A 26,478-nucleotide genomic window follows, 5' to 3' on the forward strand; every position below is an offset into this window, starting at 1 on the left:
ATTGCTATTTCGGAATGCATCACCAAACCCAGCTGCATCATTGTTACTAGAAAAGGCACCATCACAATTTAATTTAATCATACCTTTGGGTGGTTTGTCCCAATTGATTTCAATTTTGATTTTTTTGAGCATGAAGGGATTTTTCTCCGTGAAGAACTTGAATTCCCATGCTAGATGAATAATCTTTCTTGCTTCCAGGTTACGATTAAGATTGTTGATATTATTATGATTCTTGTTTTTCCATATTTCCCGGATGGAGAAGGGAAATAAAGTATTCCAATTAATCTGGTGATTACTACTTTGAATGAAGATATCCCTCAGCTTCACTGGCCAATTTGTATCACTATTAATATTTAGGAAAGGAAGGCCCATATTCTCCCAAAAACGATTAGAGACTGGACATTTAATAAAAATGTGTTCGATGTCCTCCACCCCAATTTTGCAAATAGTACATGTAGCATCAATATTAATTCCTATTTTAGCTAGATAAGCTCGACAAGAGGTACGATTATGCATGCATTGCCAAAGGAAGAACTTTATTTTGTTGGGGCAATGGAGGTTCCAAATCCACATAAAGGAGGTGGAAGATGGATTGACCTTTGATAGAAGGTCCACGTATACAACCTCCTCTCGAAGTGTGCGTCTTTTTGCATTTATCGGTTCTTCAACATCCTGAAATTCTTGACAGGCTTCTCGACTTAAAACTAATTAAGAAGAGAGTAAAAGAAAAATTGAAGTCTTAACGTTGGTTAAACCATTTTGCTTTGCTGGAAAAGGAAAAAAAAGGGTAAGAACAAAAACTAGCTTTCAACTAAACTTTATAAAGAACTACTTCCTGTCCATGTAAAATAGAGAGACTACGTCGGCAGAAAAAGGAGAAATAACTGGTAGCAAGTGTTTGCTTCACTGAAAAAGAATTTCAAAATTGAAAGGTTAAGCTTTTCACCAAAACTGTCTACTACATTTTCAAGAAATGAACTGCAAGAAAAATAGATATAACGTTTATGTTAAACTCCAAGTGTAAGCACAAAAAACATAAACCTTTCCTATCCAAATTTACCTGGATTTGCATGAGCACATCTTAGCCAAAAATAGAAAGTGCCTGCATTTCAATCTGATACACTTTTTCTCTATAGAAGCCAAGTTCAATTAACATAGAATAATTAAGTATTAGTACTGCCTCCCCATTGACTAATTAAATGAAGCATTACCTCAACAAAATGCAGATGACTAACAGTTTCATTAGAAATATCATATGGATTACCAATTGTTTTAATGACATCCAATATCTGAGATTAGGAGTGGCAAATGGGCGGGGCGGGTCGGATATGGTTCGGGCCGAAAACGGATCAATTATCCGACCCGACCCATATTTAATACGGATAAAAAACGAGTTAACCGGTGGATAATATGGGTTACCCATATTATATTATCCATGACTTCTTGTATATGATCACTTTTGGGAGAATTCTTAGTCTTCCTAACTTGAGGAACCCCCAATTTGAGGGTTTACAAATGTAAAAGTTAGACCCATTGGTTATCCATTTTCTAAATGGATAATATGGTTCTTATTCATATTTGACCCGTTTTTAAAAAGTTCATTATCCAACCCTTTTTTTAGTGGATAATATGGGTGGTTAACTATTTTCTTTTAACCATTTTGCCACCCCTATATGAGATTATAGGACAAGGTGATGAAAACAGCCTGTGAACTCAAATCCTCACATTTACATTTGCTAGATTCCCACTGCAAGCAACAGCACAATCATCATACTCTGGTTGCAGGAAGTTGACGCTCAACTGCAGCAAAGGCCAGGAAAAAGTAAGGATCCCTAATATCCACTCTTGGGCCATGCTTGCCTGATTTAAACAATAGGACAAAAAAAAACTCAGAAAGCTTGAAAACTCAAATCAGAAAGAGAGTATTTAGGTAGATACTGGAAACATGACATTTGAGAATATATGCATAAAGTGTAGTTGGATCCTACTGTGCTACTTCACCATTGACCACTGATATAAATAAAACAATAGGAGATTCTGTTGTAAATCTATCTGTAATCTATAAGAATAAAATTTATGCAACAACCTTTAATATGAGTTCCAAATCACAATTCAAAAGGATTGATTTCCCAAAAGAATTCTCGTGAAAGCTCTTTAGCTACTGATTTCAGAAAAAATTCACTGCAACACAACAACCTAATTAGCCTATCAAGGTAAAGAACTTGCTCATGCACAAGGTCAATTGTTTGCTAGCGACCAACATGAGATAATTCTCATTAAGGAGAGTTTAGAACAGAAGCAGCTCCTATATGTTCAAAAAATGATTCACAACACCTATATCATTCCAGACACACGTGATTTCAATGCCTTTGGCCCCAGAGAAATAAGAAGATCAGATGATATTTTCAACATAGTTTTGAAAGAAACTACACATGATTATAAATCTCGACTCCTTGAGACAAAGAAGATAGAAAGACAGAACCATGCCATTCCCCCAGCCCTTTCCCAGTGAATTTTAACTTCTGGGTTTTATAGTCATATTACTTTGGGAGCTTCAATCATTTGCACAGACTAGAGAACACTAATATCAGATCTACTTATAATATTTCACATAACAAGATTCCAAGTTTCTATTATGTAAAGAAAATGCACAGGGGACCTAACTAACTTGATCCTAAAAGCTAGCTAGTGACGTGAGGATAGCCCAAAACAATAAAAGAAATTCCCTCATTAAATGTGAGACACTCTGGCACCTCCCCCTTCCTGGCACGCCCAGGACTGGACATTTGAAGTGTGACAATATGAGATGGGCCCCAACATTGGGTAAACCAAGAACAAGGATGAGTTTGGTTCTGATACCACATAAAGAAAATGGACCTTGAAGCTAACCAATCCCATATAATGAAATAATAGCTCACTCCTAAACCAATGTGAGACATTGTAATATATTTCGGGCAGAGGTCTAATTTTGCCCCTAGAGTATTTGATTTAAAAGAGATTTACCCTCAGTTTAAAGTGGACTATTCATACCCCAGTTTCACGTGGCACAAAAGGCAAATCCAAGCAAAAAGTGTAAAGACAGGGGTACAAATAGCTCTAATCTAATTAACTCTAATACACACACACAACACCCCCCACCCCCACCCCACAAAAAAAACAAAAAAACAACCCCAATCTAACAGAAATCACAGAATCTATGCTCCCATACAAACCCCTCGCCGCGGACCTCGAACGACAAACCCTATCTCTACTTGACTGAAAAGAGCCGCGTACAGAAAGATGATAATGGGTGGACCTCTGGTTACTGAAAACAACTGATTTTGGAGTTCCGTTGCCAGTAAAAAATGGAGTTCAGGTGATGTAAACGGAGGACGAGATGGTGGCTGTTTGAGGTGGTTTCAACGGTGGAGCTCTTGTGGTAGCTGCTGCATAAAGGGTCCAGCAGCTAACTTCCTAGCAGAAACCACACTCCTAACATTCTGGCTACACTTTTGATCAAGCTCCGACGGCGACTTCTCCTCCGTCATACAAGCATTGTGATGAATATGCTCGTTAAACTTCCATCGGAGAAGAGGAGTTTCAGGCCTGCTCCTCGCTCCTCCAATATTTCTTCGCAACTTCACTCGGGCGGCGGCAAAATTTTTCGTCTTCCAGCGAGGCGGTTTACAAGTATTTTTAGGCAGTTTGTGAAAAAGATCTAGTTCGGAGAATGTAATCGCTGGGAGCTCAGTGTTGTTGCTGGTGTTCTTCATCTTTGATGCACAGATACAGCCATTACACAACTCCTTTCTCTGAGTGGGTGCGCGTGTGTGAAGAGCTAGTATTAGAGCTGGGCATGGGGGTGGGGGTGAAAGAAGGGGTGTGTGTTATGGTTCATTAGATCGGTGAGGGGTTAATTAAAATGCCGAGTGGATTTTTATTTTATTTTTTAAATGAGGAAAAGCATTTTAAATTTAGGTAGATGATTTCCATTAGAAAAAAGGGCAAACTCGAGTCAAATGTGTAACGGCAGGGGTACGAATAGGCCACTTTTTGAACGGGGGATAAATCTGCTCTAAATCAAATACTTTAGGGGTATATTTAGTCTTCAACGTTTACTTCAAAAATCAAACGATTACCATTACAAAATCCAATCGACTTATTAAATATTCATCTGCTTAGAGTAAGTTCCTCCAACTTTCTGATAGTGATCCAGATGAAGATAAGAATATTGATCTATTCCAGAAACCAGTAGTGTACAGAAATTAAGCAGGCAAGAGAACTGATGCCAAACAGCCATTTAAGGTAAGCAAAAAAAGTCTTCTGATCTTGTATTTTCATAAACTGTTTAACAGAACTGAACTTGCTTATATCTTGTCTTCCGTTAAGGAGGCCAATTAAGCAAGTTACGACTAATCCTTATTTACTAACCAATTGATGTAGAATAGTGGAAGAAGATGAACCTATAAAGCAGTTTGTCCAAAATTATACAGCAAATTCAAATGCACCACAACCTCAAAAGGTAGACTACAACAGAATTTTTTTTGTTTCGATAAGGTGTATATTACACATAAATGTGTCTGTAAGATTTGTAAGAACAAACCAAATATTATACAACTGACAACCTGATGCACTTACCTGATATCAATTGCCATTACATCAGGGTTGCTCCTTTCAGGTTGAAGGGTATAGTTTGGTGAAAAAAACTGATAGAAGGAAAGCAACATCTCAATTTCACTTGAGGCTAGAGAAATATCTTCTAATTATAGCAGAGTGTTTAAAATATACCAACCTTATAACAGATTTACAAGTGATGTCACCTTTTTTGTTGCACAGTCTCTGAATACATTTCCTATGAGTACATTGCAGGTCCAATAAAAGACAGAATCTCAATACTAGTTCTTTCATGTCATTGTACTGAAAATTTGATTATATTGGCGTGAAATTTCAGTATTAGCAAACTCTATCAATTCAAATGTGAACATATGAATTGGACATAAAAAGGGAATTAAATCTAGTTAACTATGATTGAACAAGCTTGAGCCAGTCCAGAAAAACACATTTGAGAATGATCATTCAATTGCAATCAATGAAGATATGACCTTAAGACCCAATTCAATATCTTATTTTGGAAGACATTTTAAGTGGCTCAAAACTGAACCCAAAACTGTAAACACTCGTGTGGATCCAGAATAACTGAAAGAGCTTTACCTAAGAACATTATGACATTTGAAAACATAATTTCACATATAAACCAATATATCCCATTTTAATTGACATGCAACAGTAGGCACTTGGGAAAGTAAGCATTATTTTTCAAGGAAAGGGGTACTAGATAACAAAATATTTAGTGCGAAACCTTCCGGAACTCCTAATATCTTACCCATTTACAGTAATTTAATCTCAAGAGTCACAAACTATAGTGAAAATGTATGGTACTCCATCCGTCCCAAAAAGGATGTACTTTTCGGATTTCAAAAGTCAAACTTCTCAACTTTGACCATAAATTCGGACATAGAATCTTTAAGTTTTTTTTTTTTAAATAAAATTTATATAATTGGAAACTACATAAAGGGTACTATGTGTCACAATAACTAACAATTCAAAATATTTAAAGAAGGTATATGAGAAAGTCATTTTTAAAGAACAAATCGTTTGACTCTTGAAATCCAAAAAGTATATCATTTTTGGGACAGAGGGAGTAATAATTAGCTATGGCCACGCAACAAACTTTTGTCTAAAAGACACATTTTTTGCATTTAACTATTTGGTCTATATTTCAGCTGCAGGTATCTTTTCTCTTCTGCAAGAGTAGAATATTAAAAATTCACATTTAATGAAAAGGATGAGAATAGAAAAGGGCAAAGATATTGATTTTCCAGACAAGAAAAAGAATAACTCCTAAAGTTGCAGAGCACACAGCATTTCAAGACATCAGGTAATACAACCAAAATAACTGCTCTTGCGAAAGATTATCGTTTCTTGAAAATAGTTCAATGACTAACAAGATCCCCAAGCAATATGGACCGGAATTATAACAGCCCTTAAGAAAAATGCATAGGATGTACCTCTTACAGGTTATTAGTCAAAGGATTGTTTATATCTGAGTTACTTCAGTCTGTTGTTGCTGCCTTCGTGATCCCTTCTGTAAAAAAGGGACAAACAAGGCTCTTAACATAGATTTCTGCCTCCTCAAGACATGGAGCAAAGTTAGTAACATCTAGATATCTGGTCGAGTCATCCTTTAGATTATATTTCGTGAAACGTGATCCAAACTGAAGCAAAACTTCACCTTCATTTGACATAAAAATGGGTGGAGTAAAAATATATCCCGTAGGGCGATCAGGAAACTTGATGGTAAACATCTTTGTCCAAGATTCTTTTACCCCATACTCCTTCATAACCCAGATATCTACATGAGTCGTCCACTCGTAATTACAAAATGCAGAAAGATCATTTCTAAACACTCCTAGCACCAAAAAACCACATCCTTTGAAATCAGAGGGCTGCTCTACCTTTGCCCATTTCTCATCAGCCAAATAAAAAAAAAAAATGATGTTCTGGTCCCAGTCAAGCCAATGAAGTTTCTGATTCACAAGCTTACCCGAAACAGACAACAGCTGCCTACCCTGAAAATCATCAATATCTCTCCACGAATCAGACTTTAGACTATATATTTTGACCTCAACACGACACAATCGTCCATTTCTGTGAATAGGAAATATACCCACTATCTTGTATTCATCTCGGAAAGCATCATATGCAAAACCAAATTTGAAATCGTAACGATCTTTGTTCAAATTGTGTTGGCGGCTTACATTAAGTCTAAAATTAGGCAATTTCTTATACTTTCTAATTGATGGATTCCATAAAAACAAGTTATATAATAATCCGTCAGATACTGCAACGGCAAGACAAAGCAATCCATTGAAAGAACCGACAATCGAAGGATAACAATAGGGATTTGTACCGGGATAATCCAAGTCAAATGCCTCAGCAACAGAATCATAAAGTAAAGCGCTAAGAAACACTCCTTGACATAGCGCTAAGAGAACACTCCTTGACATAGTGTGTAGCATTACAAACATTAAACATAACTCCACGGTGGTTAGATAATAAGAGATGGTCTTCACAAATTCAGGGCTAGAGATTAAGGAAAGCCAAGATTTTGAAACAGACCTGAATTGCAAGAGGGATTTAACTGCAAGCTTTAACAAGATTTCTGTGATGAGTTCAGCAGGAAGGGTAGGCATTAAATCTTGGCTTGACTGAGCAGGAAGGGTAGGCATTAAATCTTGGCTTGACTGAGCAGGAAGGTTTCGGGGTTTTCTCCGTTTTGGGCATCGAGGGTAGTATCATCTCCTTCGGTTTCGAGAAGTTTTAACACACTGGGGCTTCTTTTTGTCTCACATTCTGTAAAATTTTCCTTCGGTTTCCATTTGGATTGCAGAAATGAAACTCTTGATTTGGCTTTTTGCTGCGGCCTACCGGGGCTTTTAACCTTTAAAATTTGCTTTTTCAGTTTTTCCTTTCTCAAAAAGTGCTTTAAAGAAAATTCCATTGGAGAGTAGCAGTTTTTATTTGTTTAATCGATTCTCCAAACATTTTTACCAAAATTATAACAGCAATTAATGTTGGTCATACTTTCAAAAAGTAAAGTTAAGAGGTATATGTTAGTAAGCTAGTCAAATTAGCTTATAAATATTTTTTTGCTTTACCTACGTGTTTAGTAAATATTTTACATTCTATAAGCTTATAGTTTTGTCACACTTTATTGTTTTAGTGCTTATAAGTACTTTTTGGTTTCACCAACAATCTTAATATTTTATCCATATTATTATTCTTGTATAATCCATAAAATATCTTTTCTAACATGATCTGGTGTCGTAATCCTCTCCCGAGTAATTATAACAATTTATTAGAGATATTCTCCCATAGTAGACTAGCTAACGCTATCTTACCACTCATTATGGCCACGTCAAAAATTTGTTATTCCTAAACCCACATTTAAACCCGACATATTGATTCCTCACATATGTTAGAAGTAATATTGTTCAATAACTACCTAAATATGTGCCTTTTTTCCCAAGTAATACATAATAAATAGATACAGTCAATTGATGGTCATTCAATCAATTAAAATAAGCACGTAGTTGAACAAGTAGAGAAATCCAATGACTCAATTATATAAAAAACGTAACAAGAATTTATCCTACAAAAGATTCCATCAGAACCCTAGATAAAAGAATTTAGCTACTCATGTTAGTATGTAAAACTACAACACTAGAATTCATAATAATGGAAAAATAGGACGAAAGAGGGAAACACGTGAAGTTGAATCCTTCCTCCTTGCTCCAAACGTGTTCTTTCCTCTCCAAAGTCTTCTCGCTCTCAAAAGTAGTGTCCTCTCCCCCTTCAAAAGGACGTTTTAGGATGTTTTTATATCCATTAGTGCTTGTATGAGGCGAATTTGACCTCTTCTATTCCAGAGTGGAGAAGCTAGGGGCTTGTCCAGATGCACGATCCAGACTGCTCCCAGTTGTTATTTTCTTCTGCTCTGATCCCGGTCTGGCAACATGAACCTTGCTTCGTTGTCCTGGACTTTTCTTTTCAGCTCTTTTTTCGTCAATTTTCTCCTATTTGATTTTTTCTGCGCAAGTTCATTCTTACACATAAGAAACATGTAATAAGCATATTTTCACTTCAAAGCAGTGTAAACTCCTGCAACTCACAGAAGAAATTATATGCAAACACGCTCAAAACATGCAACCCTTTATCACTAGCCATCCCACACTTAAACTCTTGTTGTCCTCAAGCAACTTAAAATTAAGCACATAAGCAAGTAACACAATTTCAAGCCTACTCAAGTATGACACTAATAACATGGTTTATACCAACACTTAGAACCCAAAATATGAGCTATATACATCTTTCCTCAAGTTTAGACCCATGCCAAGACTATTTAAAATATGTATGTGCCCCTTTCTACCATCCTAGCCTCAAAAGATGACTTCAATTGATTCCTCTCTATGACTCGCTTCTTCTTGCAATCAAAGATCTGATGCCCTTACCGATCCATTACAAATTATGTGCCCTCACCAATAAACCAAATATAGCAATCAGTCTGCTCACTCAATATGAATCCAAGCATAATTTATGGACGCACCTGAAAGTATTCGCTCACTCTCGCAAAAAAAAATTCATGTGCCCTTAAAGTCCATATCATAGGCTTGTCCGTAGTGTAAGTCTCTACCAATTTAAGCTCGCAAAATCTAAGATCAATTAGGTCTTTATATGTTGTAATGTACGCTAAGGACGAGTATGATTGATATGGATAGTAGTGACTAACCCTTCTAACCACTTTTACTACAATACGCTTTAACTTTTAAGCATATGCTCTTCATGATCACTCAACATATTGCTACAAAATCATACATAAACTCGGCCTACTGTCTTTAAGCACTTCTGCATAATTCACTAGCCCTGATCAAACTGAATTAGAGGGGTATATATTTTTTTATTTTATTTTTGGTATTCTTGTATATACTTTTTTTTTTCTTGTTAACATCTTTTCAACACTCCCATAAGGTGGTATTTTCAACTAGTGGATCTCTCAATATATATGTGCATCTTTTGGCCTTTTTATGGTTCCATTCAAAAACTACACAATCTCATTCCTTACTCTTCTAGCGACTTAAGTGCTTTCAGAGGTAAAGCTTCAACAAAATTTAATTAAGAACAAAGGGGATTCGGCTTGTAATGTGGGTAATAAAGAAAAGTTTTACTAGCTCAAATCGGAGAGAGAGCAAAGCAAGCTCTAGTGGTGGGTTGTCTTCGCGGTCCCATTTCACCGACATAGTCAGAAGCTGGCAACATATAATTTTACCACCAGTAGGCAAGTAGCTCAACGGTCAATAAAATAAATTTCCTATTTTATTTTCTAGACTCACAAAGCTTACTTATTTTACTTTAACTTTCACACAGGGCAAGTTCTAGACTAGTAAGAAACGGCATAGAGTACAACCAAACATCTCACCTCACACAATGCACATGACTCACTTAGAATAGCTCAGATCCGACTGTCAAGTTAAGGCAACTAAGCACAATAATAATATAATTCAACCACATAGGAAGTACATAACAAGATTCAAAAGATGAGCACAAGTGTCAAAAGAAAGTAACATATATTCACAAGACATATAATCACAAGAATCAAGAAGAAAGTGCTCAGCGCAAATGCTCTAGCTCTAAGCCTCGATATAAAACATGTCAAATAGTATAAATACTCAAGTTCTTCTCATTGCACTATAATTTCTAAAAAGAAAAAGAATATCTTATTTTATTTTTCTTTAGACTTCAAACCCTTAGGAAAACTGTTTAGGAAGTCCATAGTGGAGAAAAGTCCAATTTTTTTTGAAACTTCTACCTAAAAAAAGTTACTACCATGTTTAAATATTCATCCCTTAGAAAAGAACTATAACCGTAAGAAACTTAAGGGGGTTATTTCTACCTAATTTTTTTTAAATTTTCTTTCAACACACATAAAATAGCACAACTCGAATAGCATAGAAAATCATCCAAATAGTGTCCCCACCCTACACTTAAAAGTGTGCATTATCCTCAATGCACACCATAAATAACAAGATGATAAAGAAACTCCATGTTATGCCAAATACCGAAGCATTAGCAGCTCATGGGATACTCAGACTTCTCTCAAGCCTGATCCTTTGTGCGCGTACCCCATACTTAGTTCCAACTATCTGGCTTGCTTTTGCATCCTTCCAATAAATTTGCTTCCCATGCTCCTACAAAATAAAAAACTACACTGTAAAAAATAACATAATAGAAAAGGTAAACAAATAGAAAAAAAAATCAAAAAATAGTAAAGTTGGGTTGCCTCCCAAAAAACACCTTAGTTAATGTCATGGCATGACGTGGATCATTTTTTATCTTCACCTCAAGTTTATGAATTGAACCCCAAGTTTTGATTAAAGCTTATGATTATTCTCTTGGAAAAGTACAAATTATTACGAGCCAAAAACTAAATAATTTCTTATGCATTTTTTGGCTTTCAGCTGAGGAGTATCACCTTGCCTAGACGATCTCAAATACTGTAGTGAACAACCTTTTAAGCCTGCTAGTGAAGTGCAAGAATCGTTAAGCCACCAACCATATATTGAAACATCTCAAACAGTAGAGAAGGTTTGGATGATAGTAAAAAGTAAATCCAACGCACAAGGGGAAACGACTGTAGCGAATGAATCTGCAATATAAAATACAAATGGTTTTGGTGCTCTAACTTATCAGAACTCTCAAGTATTAGTGCTTGGTAGAAAGTGATTCTAGTAGAAATGGAGGACAGTGTAGCTAAGAGACGAGGCGATAATACAGTGGCTGGTCCTTGGTTGCCATGGGTGACTACGATGATGTATTGGGCTTTGAGGACAAATAAAATGGGAGTCCTATTACTGGACTCACTGAACTTAAAATATTTACATGGACAAACAATCATGTTCGCAGCAGAACTGACAGAGCCTTAGTGAATATAAATGTTACAACAAGAGGTTATATTGCACGAGCCATTATTTTCAGATCATACACCTTTGTGCATATCCTTCAGTCAGGAACATCAACAAGCATCTAGATCTTTCAAGTTATTAATTAACTTACTAGCTGATCACAAGGACTTCTTGGCTATTGTGAGGAACAACAGAAACAAATACATGCAAATGCATGCTTGCTATGGAAGTATTTGAAGACAACACTAGCATTTTGGTCAGCCCTTTTTTATCCCGACTTGGAACTATTTAAAAGAACATGGACAATTGTGGGGGATGAAGTGATTGATGATGTGCAACAGTTCTTTGTTTTAGAATATGTGTATAGACTCATCAACTTCACCTTTGTTACCCTTATCCAAAGCTTCCAAATCCCTCAAAAGTCTCACACTTCATACCTATTTCTTGTTGTATACTTCATACAAACTCATCTCAAATATCCTAACTAGTAGTAGACTTTGGTGTGCTTGTGGATGACTGTCAATCTGCTTTTGTGCTTGGTAGGTTTAAGTTCACAAAAATTGGAACGGAGAGAATATTACACTTGGTCTTTACTCCAAAATCATGAATGCAAGATGCATATTTTCCTTACACATATCAGGGTTAAGTTGTATGTATTTCCACTTTAATTTTAGATAAACAGTTTAATGGCAAAAAGGCCTCATGGCCACTTAAACTTGTACCAGATTGTCATGCCAGTAAATGAACTTTCAAAATTCCCATATGAACACTTCAACTTGAGCATAAGGGAACTAATAAATACCTCCGACAGTTGAATCATAGTGCATGCATTACAATTTCACAAACGTGGCAACCCAATCAGCAATAAACGAATTAAAACCTACCATGTGTTAGGCGCGAAAATCCACTAAGCACCGACTATTTCCCATTAATTTTTGACCTAAAACACTCATTTCATTTTCATTTTCACTCGTCTCTCTCAATTCCCCTCTAACATTTTCAATCGTCTGCTCAAATGGAGTGAACGATTGTCATAGGATTTTTCTTCTATTAGATCATCTGAAGGTTGTGTTTATTTTTCTTACAAAATCGGTCCAAAAACAAGAATCTGAGACAATCGTGTACCGTTGCTTTCTCCTCCACCAAAAACATAGAAGTCATTAAAGGTCCAATTGTTGTCTTTCATGAAATTTCTGGTCGTTTTCTTGTATTTTTATTCGTTATTGAAGTTGGTCATAATAGAATAATATTTTATATGCATGCAATGGTTCTTTCGTTATTTAGGTTTAAAATTAGGGATTTTTGTAATAACATACTAAATTCTTATTTTTCTCTCTGGATTTTGCCGGTTTCATCGCTGATTTGGCATATAGAGTTAAAAATAATTAGGGCTTTTTATCATATAAAAAAATTTGTCAATTAAAGTGATAAAGTTAGGGTTCTTTTCCCACATTTCCTTGTTCCTTTTCAAAGACCTGTTTAGATAATATTGTCTCTTTCTTTTGAATATTTTACTAATCTGGACTTTTCTTATCTTATTTTCATAGGCGTAATGAGGCAGGATGGTTGTTCTTGTGAAATTACAATTTCACTATCAGGAACAACTGGTAGGTGGCCCATTAATGAGGTATGAAAATGGTATAACATGGCTTATTATTGTAACTGCTGACACTGATGAATTGTATGTTATTCAATTCAACAAATGGGCAAAATGATATGGGGTACTTAGGTGTGGAGAAATTTGCATTTCAAGTCAATAAAAAAGGACTATTTTGATTTATTAATGATGTATTATACTTCAATACCACACAAGAGGGGGGGAGGGTGATTTGTGTGGTACCCAATTTTCGCTTAACTTGATTACAGAAGGACCTGGTTCTTCTATGTGTTCCAACTACTACTATTGCGGAATAATAAATACAGAAAATAAAGAACACAGAGATTTTACGTGGAAAACACTTGGCTCAAAAGGTGAAAAAAAAACTACGACCTACCATCCAGTAGGATTTTCCCAAACTCTCCACTAAAATCACTGAGCCAAAAACTGCATTTACACTCTTTTGTAAACTTAGGATTAACTCTAATCCCGTTATGGCACACAGCTTCAACTGCTGCGACAACTTCAAGTTAACTCTAACTTGAAAACTCTAAGTACCTAATACAATTGCTTCTAAATAAGCTGAAAGGTACAATGTAAAATCACCTACTATAATTGAATTAGAGTAAAAGAGATAGACACTTGGAACTGGTTCTTCTATCTGGTTCAAGTAGCTTCAGCTTTGCACGCTTGAATCACACACGAATTGCTTGCAAAATTGCCTTGCTATTTTGCTCTCAATTCACGTTTAACTTCTGCTTATGTGCATTACCTGTAAAAGAGAACAACACTAATATTTAAGGAGTTAGCAATTAGAGATTGACTAGGATACTGATGCTACTCTTCCATGGTGGAAGAGTTCTAGTTGACCTCATACTCTAACTCTATCCTTTTCCTAAACTGTGTTCTCTTTATGTAAGGAGTCTTTCTCATTATCCAATATGCAACCTTTTTGATCATGATCAGGATATATCACTTCTGATAAGTTATGTTTGTCTCCTTCACGTGCATCTCACATGTTTGAGTTGATCATAATTGTGATTCACAAGATAGACCTGGTCGATGTCTGAATTCCTTTATCAGTCTTCAAAACTTCACCTTTACTTGGGCCAACAATTAAGTATGATGTTGATGTGTTAGAATTCTGCAAAGTCCTTCATGATGGGGATTTTATTAATATTTATTTATGACACATTGTTAATATATCATGTGTTGATATTGAATTGGATGAAATATTTAGTAGTGATGTGGACCCCGGTGATATCCCATATGACCAAACAACTGGCTTTAGTGAAGTGCCACAAAGGCAAACAAGTAGAGCTAATGCTAGGGCAACAAATTCACCTACCAATGATATAAATAATGGTTCTTTCACTGAGGAGAAGGGTAAAGGGAGGGCCATTGATATAGAAGAGTCTACTAAGGATAAAGGGGAGTTCTACAACTTTCATCTAGCCACGGATTCAGATTGCGATGAATTTGAGAGTAATTCTAAGAGTGAGGATGGTGAATATGAGGGTGTTTTTGCTGAAGAGGATATAGATGACTCATTTTATGATGTTGATGAGGATGCTGTTGGAGAGACAAGTGATATAGAAGCTGACGTTGTTACTGCTAGACAGACCAAAGTAGATTAGAAGAACTGGAAAGACAGATCTAGTGATGTTAATGTAGATGAGCTACCTAGTGGCCCAGTAGGCATTAGCCCTGGATTTGAAGACATTTACAAGGACAAGTCTACTAAATATACTGGCAAATTGGGAGGGGATGAGTAGTACCTAGACAGTTCAAATCCAGGGAGTGCGGATAATACTGATGATGATGTAGATACAGATGATGAGGTGCATAACCTTCCTCCAAGAAGATACAGTAGAAAGGTCTACTTTGACCCTAACTGTAAGAAAATAGTTTTCCAACTGGGAATGGTCTTTGAAAATGTTAGCCAATTTAGATCTGTTTTACAAGACTATGTTGTACAGAGGAGAGTTCAGTTAAAGTTGAGAACAAATGAGAGGAATAGGGTCAGGGCAACATGGTTCAACTCTAGTAGATGTAGATGGCATATTTTAGGCAGTTTACAGGGCCACACACAGAACTTCATCGTTAACACATACTAGCCTATACATTCATGATTCCCAGTCACAAGGTTCAAGCTTGCTAACACAGCTTAGATAGTTAAACATTACAAAGATAAGATCATTAATCAGCCTGACATAAAGCTCAAGAAGTTGCAAGAGTTGATAAGGATTAAGTATGGTGTGTATGTAGGAAAAATAAAATATGCCAGGGCTAGACAGAAGGTAACGGGTAAGTATTTAGGTGATTAAAAATGGAGTTTTCTAGGATTTATGATTATGCTGACATGATAAGAACTACTAACCCGGGGAAGCACTGTTGTGGTGAGGACTTCAAAAGAAATAGAACCTGGTAAAGATTTCTTTGTGGAAATATATATTTGTTTACATGCTTTGAAAACAGGTTGGTTAGAAGGGTGTAGAAATGTAATTGGATTTGATGGTGCATTTCTAAAGGGAGTGTGTAAAGGTGAGCTATTGTCATGCATTGCTAAGGATGGTAATAACCAGATATACCTTATTGCTTGGGCAGTGGTTGAGAAAGAGACCAAGAACAGTTGGTCCTGATTTTTTAGGTGTCTAATGGAGGACTTGAAACTGACAGAATCTGAAGGTGAAGGACTAACAATTATGTCTGATATGTAGAAGGTATGTGTATTGTTTTAACCTCATTTTTTACTTTAATATTTAAGATTGCATTGGATGAACTCTAACATTGTGTTTTTATTGTTCAAGGGACTTGTTCAAGCTATATCTAGATTGATGCCAAATACTGAACATAAAATGTGTGCAAGGCACATATGGAGCAATTGGAAGAAAACTTGGATTAGTGAGAAAAGAAGGAAGAAATTCCTGGGTTGTGCAAGAGATTCATTTGAAGCATTTCTGAAGGTTAAACTAGATGAGTTGGCAGAATTGGGTGGCAATAAGAAAATAGAAGACTTGCTTAGATATCCCAAATAGTCATGGTGCAGGGTCTTTTTTAAAGACTGTAGTAAGTGTGATGTTGTGGAGAACAACATGTCTGGTTCAACAGCTGGATACTTACTTCTAGGCACAAGTCAATCATAATCATGTTGGAAGAGATCAGAGTGAAGGTAATGGAGAGGATGCTAATATGAGAGAATTTGCTATAAAGTAGAATTTTGATATATCTCCTATGGTAATAGGGTCCATTGAAGAGCAATCTGTAAGAGCCACCAAGCATGAATATAAATGAAATGGGGACACCGGATTTGAGATCCAAGATGGAATTTACAAACACATAGTTGATTTTGTAAAGAAAGAGTGTACATGTAGAATGTGACAGCTGAAAGGCATACCATGCTCCCATACACTTTGTGCAATTTTTTTTAAAGGTATGACAATGCTGACTATGTTGAGCATTGGTATAAGAAGGAAACATACCTCAAGGGATTGAATTGTTACATTCAACCTATGACCGACATGGAGACGTGGCCTCCAACTCAAAACCCCCAAATTTGAGCCTCCTGTAATTACTAAGATGTCTGGTAGACCTAAGAAACATAGAAGGAATGCTCAAGATTAACTTACAAAGAAATTTGGTAATCGATCAAAGAAGGGGACACCAATGACCTGTTCTCATTGCAAGACAGTAGGGCAAAACAAGAAAGGTTGTGCAATCTTGGTAAGAATCAAATACTTCTTATGCTTTAAGTGTTTTTTAGTCTTTTGCTGAATTTTTATATTCTGGATATTTTAGAAAGGGCAAAATTCAATTGATGGTGCTGGGAGTAGTACTGCAAATGCCCATGCTACAACAGCTGCATCAGGAGGTCATTCTGGTACTACTGCTGGTAGTGGATCTTCAACACAACAATCTACTACTATTGCAATAGCTAGATCTGCAGCACAAAGAAATTTTAGAACTACCGCTGATGGTGGATCAGGAACACAACAATCTAGAATTACAGAAGAAAGATCAAGGACTCCTCAACAAATTCTTAGAACTTTAGATGGAAGGCCTTGGACTACTGGATTTGGAATACTGTTTGGTGAATCAGGGACAGTCATAGAGAGGGTAAGTATGTGAAATTCTGTCCAATTGTTGTATCTAGTTACTATACTAAGTTATAAAATTATATTTCTATTTGAATGTAGTTTGGGTTAAGGGACAGAGTCACACATGATCCTAGGCAAATAATTAATGCTAGCCAGACCAATATTAATCTTGTATATAGAGCACCCCGACTAAGGTGGAAAGGAACAAATGCAGTAACACAAAGGCAGCTTCAACAACAGACTAGAAGGAGATAAATCAGGCAACCCTAAGCCAATTTGAAGCTCCTTCTTCAACTTAACGAAACCTGAGCCAATCTCAGTCCAACTTCAACCTGTCTCAACCATAATGATTTGAAGAAAAGTTTCTTTTTGTGAAAGTTTAAGTCTGTTAGTATCAAAACTTATTTGTAGGTCATTTTGTGGAAGATTTGGTCTGAAATATTCATAACTTAGTAAATGTTCTTTTGGTTTGGTTTTAAACACACTAGTAAACTGGTTTTTGCTAGTATGCAGATTTGATGGCCTGCTAGTGACAATCAAAATGGTTGTTTTGAACTTGTATAATATATGTTCAGATGTTAATGCCAAGCATAACTTTTTATTGCAGCAAAATACTTTAATACACTTGACATTGTCATTGTTTGTTAAGAATAAACATATAATAAAAGATCCTAAGCTAAGAATAACACTACAAAGAGCAGTGCAACAACAACAAACGCAATTACATATTATTTTCCCATGTTCCTTCGCTGCTCATTAACGCGAATTCTTGATAGCAGTCCCGAAATTACTTGTTTGTAATGATCTGAAAAAGGTGGGTCAACCACCTGAAAAAATTACAGCGACTAGTTGTACCATAATTTGAGTATCCTAAGAACCTTCTACCCCGGATTGGTGGCTTCCAGGTTATGCACACAACAACGTCAACTCCACAACAACAAACTACATGATTTTCCATTGAATTCTTGGCCTGAAGAATAAAATATTGACCTAGAGAAGAAATAATTTGACTTGAATCTGTAAAAAATTTGAAGAGAAGAAGAAATTCAGAGCTTGTATAAATCAAAAATGGAGGTTGTAGGCCATAGGAGGAAGAAGAAGCCCTCTAACTAGATGGGCCCTTGGGTTTATTACAACTGGCCATTGAAACAAAGGAAATTTTACCTCTCATAGCAAAGGTATACACCTTATTTATTATAAATCAAAATCATTTTAAAATATTATTTTCTCTAGCTACCTTTTATATTTTATAGCAAAATAAGTATTTATGGTACATACTACTATTGAGGCATGAAATACGTTATTTATGTTTTTCCTCTCTCTTTGACAGCTGGACATACATATTTTTAAGGTAATTGTCATTATTATATTCATGAATACATGGTGCGAATACATGGTGCGAATACATGGTGCGAATACATGTGAATACATGCGCGTTCAGCTGGACTGCCCTGATTTTAGGCGCTTTTTGCTGCTGTATTCATGAATACATGGCGCGAATACATGTGAATACATGCGCGGACAGCTGGTCTACCCTGTTTTTTAGGCGCTTTTTGATATTGTATTCATGAATACAGCAGCGCGAATACAGGGAATACACTACCGTAACAACTGAATAGTAGCTATAGGAAGTAATTATATATATGGTAGCTATAGTAAGTTAATAGCCACTAAACAATAGTGGTTTCTGAAATTCATCTTGAAAAAATCACATTCATGCTCCTGCCAGGCGTGACTTACACGCACAATAGCTGACTAGGAATAACTGATGCCACGTAGATTGAGTCATAGATTAGAGGTGTTTATTAGTTCACTTATGCTCAAGTTGAAGTGTTCATATGAGAATTTTGAAAGTTCATTTATCAACATGACAATCGGGTACAAGTTTAAGTGACCACGAGATTATTTTGCCCAGTTTAATTTGATGTAAACTTTGGTTTCTAAAAAGTATTTACTTCTCATTTCCCATCGGCCAACTCAATATGTTTTTCAAATATTTCGATTTGGTATTTTGGATATTCAGTTGCTTAAAATATTATACCGATATCATGCCTAATTAAGTTTTGTATTGTTCGTTTTTTTCTCTTTTTCAGTTCAACTTGACTGATTTGAATAGAGAATTGTAAGTTTATTCTGTCTTCAAAGATCGCAAAATAACGTAATTAGTTCTAACTGCCCACTATTAGTTTCATGACCGAAAGGTATAATAGGAGGAACATACTTTCTTGAAACTTCATACAGAGTGCCATACAAATTATACTGTACACAGTGACCACCATGAATTGGAACTCCTCTTATGTTATTACTACGGCCACCATGATTAGCTGAACTCCAATCAAGAGACATAGCTATAAATTAACCAAAAGGACTCAAAAAAATTAGGTAAAAAGATGTTGGTCCGAACGCTAAATCTAAGAAAATGCCTTTTCCGAGTTTTGAGCCTCTGAACATTTCTCTCTATTCCCTTTTGGATAGGGGTAATTTTCTAGAGAGTGAGTTAGAGGACAGGCTTGCTTGATCATGTGTGAACCTTTCAACTAGACTACCACAAGTTTCAAAAATAGATATAAGAATCTTGAGAACAATGCAAAATAAAGTTTAATCAGATCTTTCAGTGCAGAAGAATCTTGATTTAACCAATTTTCTGGCTTTCACTTAATCCTCTACAGCATCTTCAAAAAAATGAAGTGCCAGAAGAGAAGATAAAGGAGAAGATATAATAGTATTAAATATAACTTCCCACTATAAGCACAGAAAAGAGGCCCAGTCCAAAACTGCCTGGATCTGTATGTTGCCATCCCCATAGACCGATATTTTCAGATAAAACATGCAATACTAGGCAAAAACTGCCAATGAAACTGACCTCTGTATCGCAAGGTTGCGATGATTTAAATTAAGCTTTACCTCAACAAAATGCAGATAACTTACTGTTCCATTAGAAATTTCATATGGATGGCCAATTGTTTCAGTGACATCCAATATCTGATATTATAGAACAAGGTGATAGAAACCGCTAGTGAACTCAAATCCTCACATATTTACATTTGCTTACGAGTTCACGGGTAGGAGAAACTGGGGAAGAGCTTATATGTAGCTCAAAGAGCTAAGCTTAACTTTTGCACCTTGGAAGATAAATACAGATATTAGGGAAAGAGAAGGTTGATGTACAGCAGCAGCATTTGTCCAACATTAGAGACGAGAAAGGCTGCAAAAGGTCATGCTACCAACCATGGCTTCCTTCTTAACCCTGAAATCAACCGTTAACATGTAAGATAAAGCAAAAGAACTTTCCGTCTGCAGTTTCAGAACCATCAGAAGCCTAAGATCTCTAACAAGAAAACGGAAAAGGAAGTCGAGATGTCTTTCTTCACTAAAAATATCATTTGTGTATATGTGCATGAAACTATATGAAATTTCTCATATTCAGCTCAACCACGTTACAAGAAAAGGACTTGAGTTGGATAGAAAGTATTACATAGCAACATTCAAGCAATTCTAACAATGGACAGCAACTTACAGAGCAGAATTAAGCAACTTAAAGAAAAGCATTAATGTTGTCTTTTTTAGTACACTATATTTCAAGATGCATATACTACCAACTCTGTCAAGGATAATTTAGTCTGGAGCAATTGAGTGCAAATCCACTTTCAAAATCCCAGCGGTTCATTTCACTAGAATTAACTGTATTAGGATAAGCCATGGTTACCATAGTGATCATATGAGAATCCAAGAAATTGTTAGGAAAAGGAGTCATTAAATGAAATTGGCTCTATGGAAGTCTTTTAAGTTAGCAATGATGTATGAGCGTAGAAGTTGTAGTGCTTCAGAAACTAATAGACAAAAACTAACTGCCTGAAAAGTTTTTGAAAAAAGAAAAGAAAAGAAGAGATGAATCAATAGTAGCAAATTAGCAATAGTTACACCAAGGAACCAATTTCCTGATTTTATTCCAATAAGCTACTTCGAATAAGGCAGAGCTAAGCAATTGTAGTTCTCAGGTTCATCAGAGATGCACATCTTCTCTTTGTACTTGATTCAGTTCTTTATGACTATGGTTTCATCGTATTTAGCCAACCAAGAACTAAAAAAGGTATACAAAATTGAAGGGCAGAAGGCAAGAGGAAGGAGAATGATTAGGATAACCGATTAGGTTAACACACCTGCCTCCTTCTTCGGCATTGTATCATGTACCATGTCCGAGCCATTACATAACAAGGGAGGAGGAAAGCCACCAGCTGTAGAAGTGAAATCTGAAACTGAAGTTCACAAAACATGCTTCAGACAGATTTACTAGAGTGTCTGTGCAAGTCTCGCTATGTATAGAATGATTATAATAAAACAGAAGTTGTCCATAATAAACATGCATCCACAACGAACAACTTAAACTACAGAAACATGATATAAATGTCATATTAATTTTTGATACGAGACGGCATACATTATAATCATATTCAGTAATGCAAACCTAATGAAAGGACCGAGTCTTGGAACAGCATGACATTGCCACTCTCCAGCACAAGTTATTGACTAAAGATATACGGAGCTACAACTCTAACTTACATTGAAGAATGTAGATGAGTCCTGCACCATTGAAAAGTCCCTTGTGACCATCAATGTTTGGCGAATCAGCAAGAGTAGCATCAACTGCATGAATAGAAGATAAACCACCTTCAATAATATTATGCTTACGAACAGAATCACTAAATCGTAGAAGCATTACACAGTTTTTACTTACGATGATTGCAACGTAGCGGAAAAATGCTAAACCCCCACTGCTAGCAATGGCATAGTCATCATACTCCGATTCAAGGAATTGACGCTCAGCTGTGGCAAAAGCCAGAAAATGAGGGTTTCTAATATCCATGCCGGGGCCCCATGCTTGCCTGATTTAAACAAAAGGTAGGACAAAGAAGTCAGAAAGCTTGAAAAATCAATCAGAAACAGACTACTTGAATAGATGCTGGAAACTTGATATTTGAGATTATATATATTAGTGTAGTTGGATCCGACACTGCTGCTTCACTTTTCGACCAGTCATACAAAATATTTGTTTTCCATTTGCCCATTTTGATCATGAGGCAATGATAGATTCTGTTGTAAATCTATCCGTAATGTACAAGAATTTCTGAAATTGATGGTATTACAACTTATGCAACAACCTTTAGTCTAAATTCCAGATCACTATTCAAAAGGATTGATTTCCCTAAAGGCTTCTCTTGAAAGCTTGTTAGCTACTGATCTAGAAAACAAATTCATTCAATGCCAAAGCTACTTGTAAGATTTCAGATAACAGATTCTAAGTTTCTATGTAAAGAATGAAGTTTCATTGTTTACTTCAAAATAACAGATATTTATCCTACTAAAATTTCCATAAATTATTAAGTACTCAAGCTGTTTGGAGTAGTTACTTCGTCCTATTTATGATAGTGATCTAGACAAAGATAAGAATGATGACCTATTTCTGAAACTAGCAGTGTAAAGACATTAAGTAGGCAAGAAAACTGACACCAAAACATCCATTTAAGGTGAGCCAACAGAAGTCTTCGGAGTCTGGTATATTAATATTCTGTTTAACAGAACAGTAAATTCTTATATCTTATCTTCCTTTAAGGAGGCCGATTAAGCAAGGTTACAACTAATCCTTATTCACTAACCAATTCGTGTAGATAGCGGAACTATATGAACCTACAAAACAGTTTGTCCCAACATATACAGCAAGTTTCAATGAGCCGGAACCACTAAAAGTGCCATACACACAACAACTAAAAAAGAACTTTTTTTAAATGAAGCATGTATTACACAGAAATGTGACTGCAAGATTTGAGAAAACACATCAAATATTATACAACTGACAACCTTACCTGATATCAATTGCCATTACATCAGGGTTGCTTCTTGCAGGTGGAAGGGTATAGTTTGGTGAAAAGACCTGATTGAAGAAAAATAACATCTCAATTTTCACTTGAGGCTAGATAAATATCTTCTAATTACAGCGGAAGTGTTTAAAATTTACCAACCTTATTACAGATTTCACAGGTTATGTCACCTTTTTTGTTGCACCATCTCTGTATACATTTCCTATGAGCAAACTGCAGGTCCAATATGACACAATTTCAGTTCTTAGCTTTTCAATCTAATGGTGTACTTAAGAAATCTTGAAAGTAAAGGTAAAAATGCAGCATTAACAAGCTCTATAAATTCAATGTGAACATAAGTATTATGATTTGTAACAGCTTGAGTCAGTCCAAAGAGACATTGAAAATGATCATTCAAACGTGGTATCTTATTTTCAAAAGCATTTAAAGTGGCTCAAAAACTGAAGCTAAAATAACTGCCTGTAATCCACAGGTGGAATCCAGAATAACTGAAAGAGCATTTAACTAACAACATTATGACATTTGAAAACTAATATAAATTCCCTTAAAAAGTAATTAAATCGCAATATAACCCCTAAAACTTATTTAGTGGGTGGACATAAGAATTGTGAAATTTTAGAAAAAGGTGAAAAAATTTCAAGTTGAAAATGGTATTTGAAAATTAGAGTTGTGTTCGGACATGAATATAATTTGTAGCTGTTTTTGAATTTTTGTGAGTGCTTTCATGTGAAAATTTTGAAAAATAACTTTTTGTAATTTTTCAAGTTCCGATAAATTTCCAAAATTTAACTTCAAGAATCTTTTTTTATGGCCAAACATACCCTTAATCACAAGAGTTACAATTACAATTACAAATGTTAATGATTAACTGTGGTTAGGTAACAAACTTTTGGTTAAAAGACTCTTGTCATACATTTACTGTTTGGTGCACATTTTCTGCTGCAGGTAAGTTTTCTCTTCAAAGAGAATAGAATTTTCAAAATCCACATTTAATGAAAAGGTTTGTAAAATAGTAAAGTTTGGTGATCAAGCACAATTATTGATTTATTTCCAGATAAGAACAAAAATAACTCCTAAAGTTGCAGAGCATACAGCATTCCTCATGTGAAAAATCAAAAAGAAATCTACAAACTCCAAAAAAAAAAAAAAGAATTTGGTTACAAGAAGTTGGATTTGTTAAAAAGGTTTTATGGGTTAGTGCAATTCGTTTGACATTTTATATGATTTATATAGGGAGTAGCTAAAAGTTAATTAAACAAATAAAAGAAGAAAATTGAAGTCTTCCATAAAGACATAAAAAGCATCAATCTTTTATTTTTATATTACATAGACTACAAACCAAGGAAAGAGAAAGAAACTTTTTGTACTCATTTGAAATAAATCAAGATGAGGAAAGAGAAGAAACAAGACACATTTCTCAAGCTAAAGCAAAGGCAAAAGTGGTAGCAAAAACTTAAACTTGTTACCAAAAATTTTCAAATATAAGAAAAAATTCAAAAAAAAAAAATTAAAGCAACCCCAGAAAGGGAAGAAGAATAGAAATAAAAAGGGTAGCAAAAACTGACTGTTACAACCAAAATAATTTCAACTTTAAGAAACAAATTTTAAAAAAAAAAACTAAAATAACAAAAAGAAAAAGAAAAGAGTAGAAAGAAAGCACATTTCCTAAGCCAACCCAAGAAAGAAAATAAAAAACTGAAATTTATAACAAAGATTTCAACTTTAAGAAAAAAATTTAAAATTTAAGGCAACCCCAGAAAGAAATTTGAACCTTGAGAGTGCCATTGCAAGCACAAGGAGCTTCCATGTCATTTTCTTCATCTTCTTCTTGACAAATTCTACACTCTCTAATTACACTTCCCTTTGAACAACCCTCCCCTCCACTCGTCATTTCCCTTGAATTATTTTCAACACTCAAATTTGCAACATCATTATTAGTCAAAAGGCTAATTTCTCTCCCATTGACGACTGACTCTGACTCTCCAAAACATGTTGTTGCTATTATGATCCTATCCACACACACCATGAACTCATCCACCATTTTCTCTCTCTCTCTCTAAAAAATATTTCTCTCTCTCTCTAAAAAATATTTCTCTCTCTCTCTAAAAAATATTTCTCTCTCTAGACGATGTAGGAGGAAGGAGAAAACAATGTAAAGAGATGAAAGAAGCTGAAGCAAGTAGTAGTAGGAGAGCGAGAAAAAGGAGAGAGTGGGGAATAAAAAGGTGGAGTTTTTCAAGTTTGCGGGTTTTACTATATAGGGGCTTCTTGTTATATGAATGCACAATTGTGCCCCTCTGACTAATAAGTGTATTTTGCAATTAAAAATAATGGTTTACAACTTGTTTGGAGGGTTGTTACCTATTGTATTGTATTGTTATGTTACTTTAAATATAATATTTGTTTTGATTGTTACTTGTATTTTATAATATCGTATCGTTAAATTTATCGTTACGTAACAATAAAAAGTGACACTTTATGGAACGGTAGAATTTGTGTGATGGCATCGTTTTTTTGCTTTTTTTTCTTTCATCTTGTCTTTTCTTATTATTAAATAATCATATTTTATTCTTTAACTTACTTTTTTATATTAAATTCTACTATGTATTTTTTTTTAGTAGTGTTGCAAGTTTATTCTTCGTATTGTTGAAGTGTGACATCATGAAACGGCGGCAAACGATATAATACATTCAAACGTTGTATTCATCAAACAATACAATATAATGCAGTACAATATAATACGATACATTATGAAACGATACGTAATAATAATCCAAACAAACTCTTAAAGGCAAAATAAATACTCGTCTTGAACTAGTCGTTGGTTTTTGATTTATTACTCTGTATATGGTGTCTGTTTTGTGGGTCGATTAAATTGAGTTCAAGTTAGACCTATTAAAGGAGAAAACCTTTTACAATTTTTTTTTTAATTTTAATAGCTTGGACTTGAGATTTCTGATTAAGGACATCGGGATCATATCAATCCCGGTGGAAGTAGACAACTAAGGGGTCATTTGGTATGAGGTATAAGAAGGTATAAAGGTGGTATAAAAATTTAATATCACGTTACTACTGTGTTTGGTTAGCAAACCGGGTATAAATTATCCAGTGTTAATTTTAATACTGGGATAACTTATACCTTATAGAAGGTGGGATAATTAGCACCGGTATAACTTATACCTTCTTATTAGAAACTATGCAATTGTCATTCTTAATACAACATACCAAACAATAAATAAACAACAATCACGACATAACTAATCCCAACATAACTTATTCCAATATAACTTATACCTGTATAAATCATATTTCAACCAAATGACCCTTAAGGAGTCGTTTGGTATGAGGTATAAGAAGGTATAAAGGTGGTATAAAAATTTAATACCACCTTAATACTTTGTTTGGTTAGC

The 26,478-nt window shown here is 35.2% G+C and overlaps 2 protein-coding genes across 2 annotated transcripts; both read right to left on the reverse strand.

Annotated features, from left to right (window-relative positions):
• Positions 1-1,207: 1,207 nt before the first annotated feature.
• Positions 1,208-7,518, reverse strand: LOC107760404 (F-box/kelch-repeat protein At3g23880). The gene is given in 6 exon segments (XM_075253498.1): positions 1,208-1,860; positions 4,618-4,685; positions 4,772-4,831; positions 6,048-7,004; positions 7,006-7,106; positions 7,109-7,518. Coding segments are annotated over 3 exon segments (1,173 nt in total). The 5' UTR covers positions 7,269-7,518; the 3' UTR covers positions 1,208-1,860; positions 4,618-4,685; positions 4,772-4,831; positions 6,048-6,092.
• A 12,776-nt stretch (positions 7,519-20,294) lies between these two features.
• On the reverse strand, positions 20,295-25,289 carry LOC107760406 (uncharacterized). The gene is made up of 7 exons (XM_075253499.1): positions 24,840-25,289; positions 23,210-23,281; positions 23,054-23,121; positions 21,928-22,075; positions 21,753-21,836; positions 21,353-21,448; positions 20,295-20,439 (listed from the first exon to the last, which is right to left on the reverse strand). The coding sequence occupies exons 1-7, from the start codon at positions 25,107-25,109 to the stop codon at positions 20,434-20,436; spliced, it is 744 nt and encodes a 247-aa protein (XP_075109600.1). The 5' UTR covers positions 25,110-25,289; the 3' UTR covers positions 20,295-20,433.
• Positions 25,290-26,478: the final 1,189 nt, after the last annotated feature.

The sequence above is a fragment of the Nicotiana tabacum genome, chromosome 5, assembly GCF_000715075.1.
Source record: "Nicotiana tabacum cultivar K326 chromosome 5, ASM71507v2, whole genome shotgun sequence".
Taxonomy (NCBI): domain Eukaryota; kingdom Viridiplantae; phylum Streptophyta; class Magnoliopsida; order Solanales; family Solanaceae; genus Nicotiana; species Nicotiana tabacum.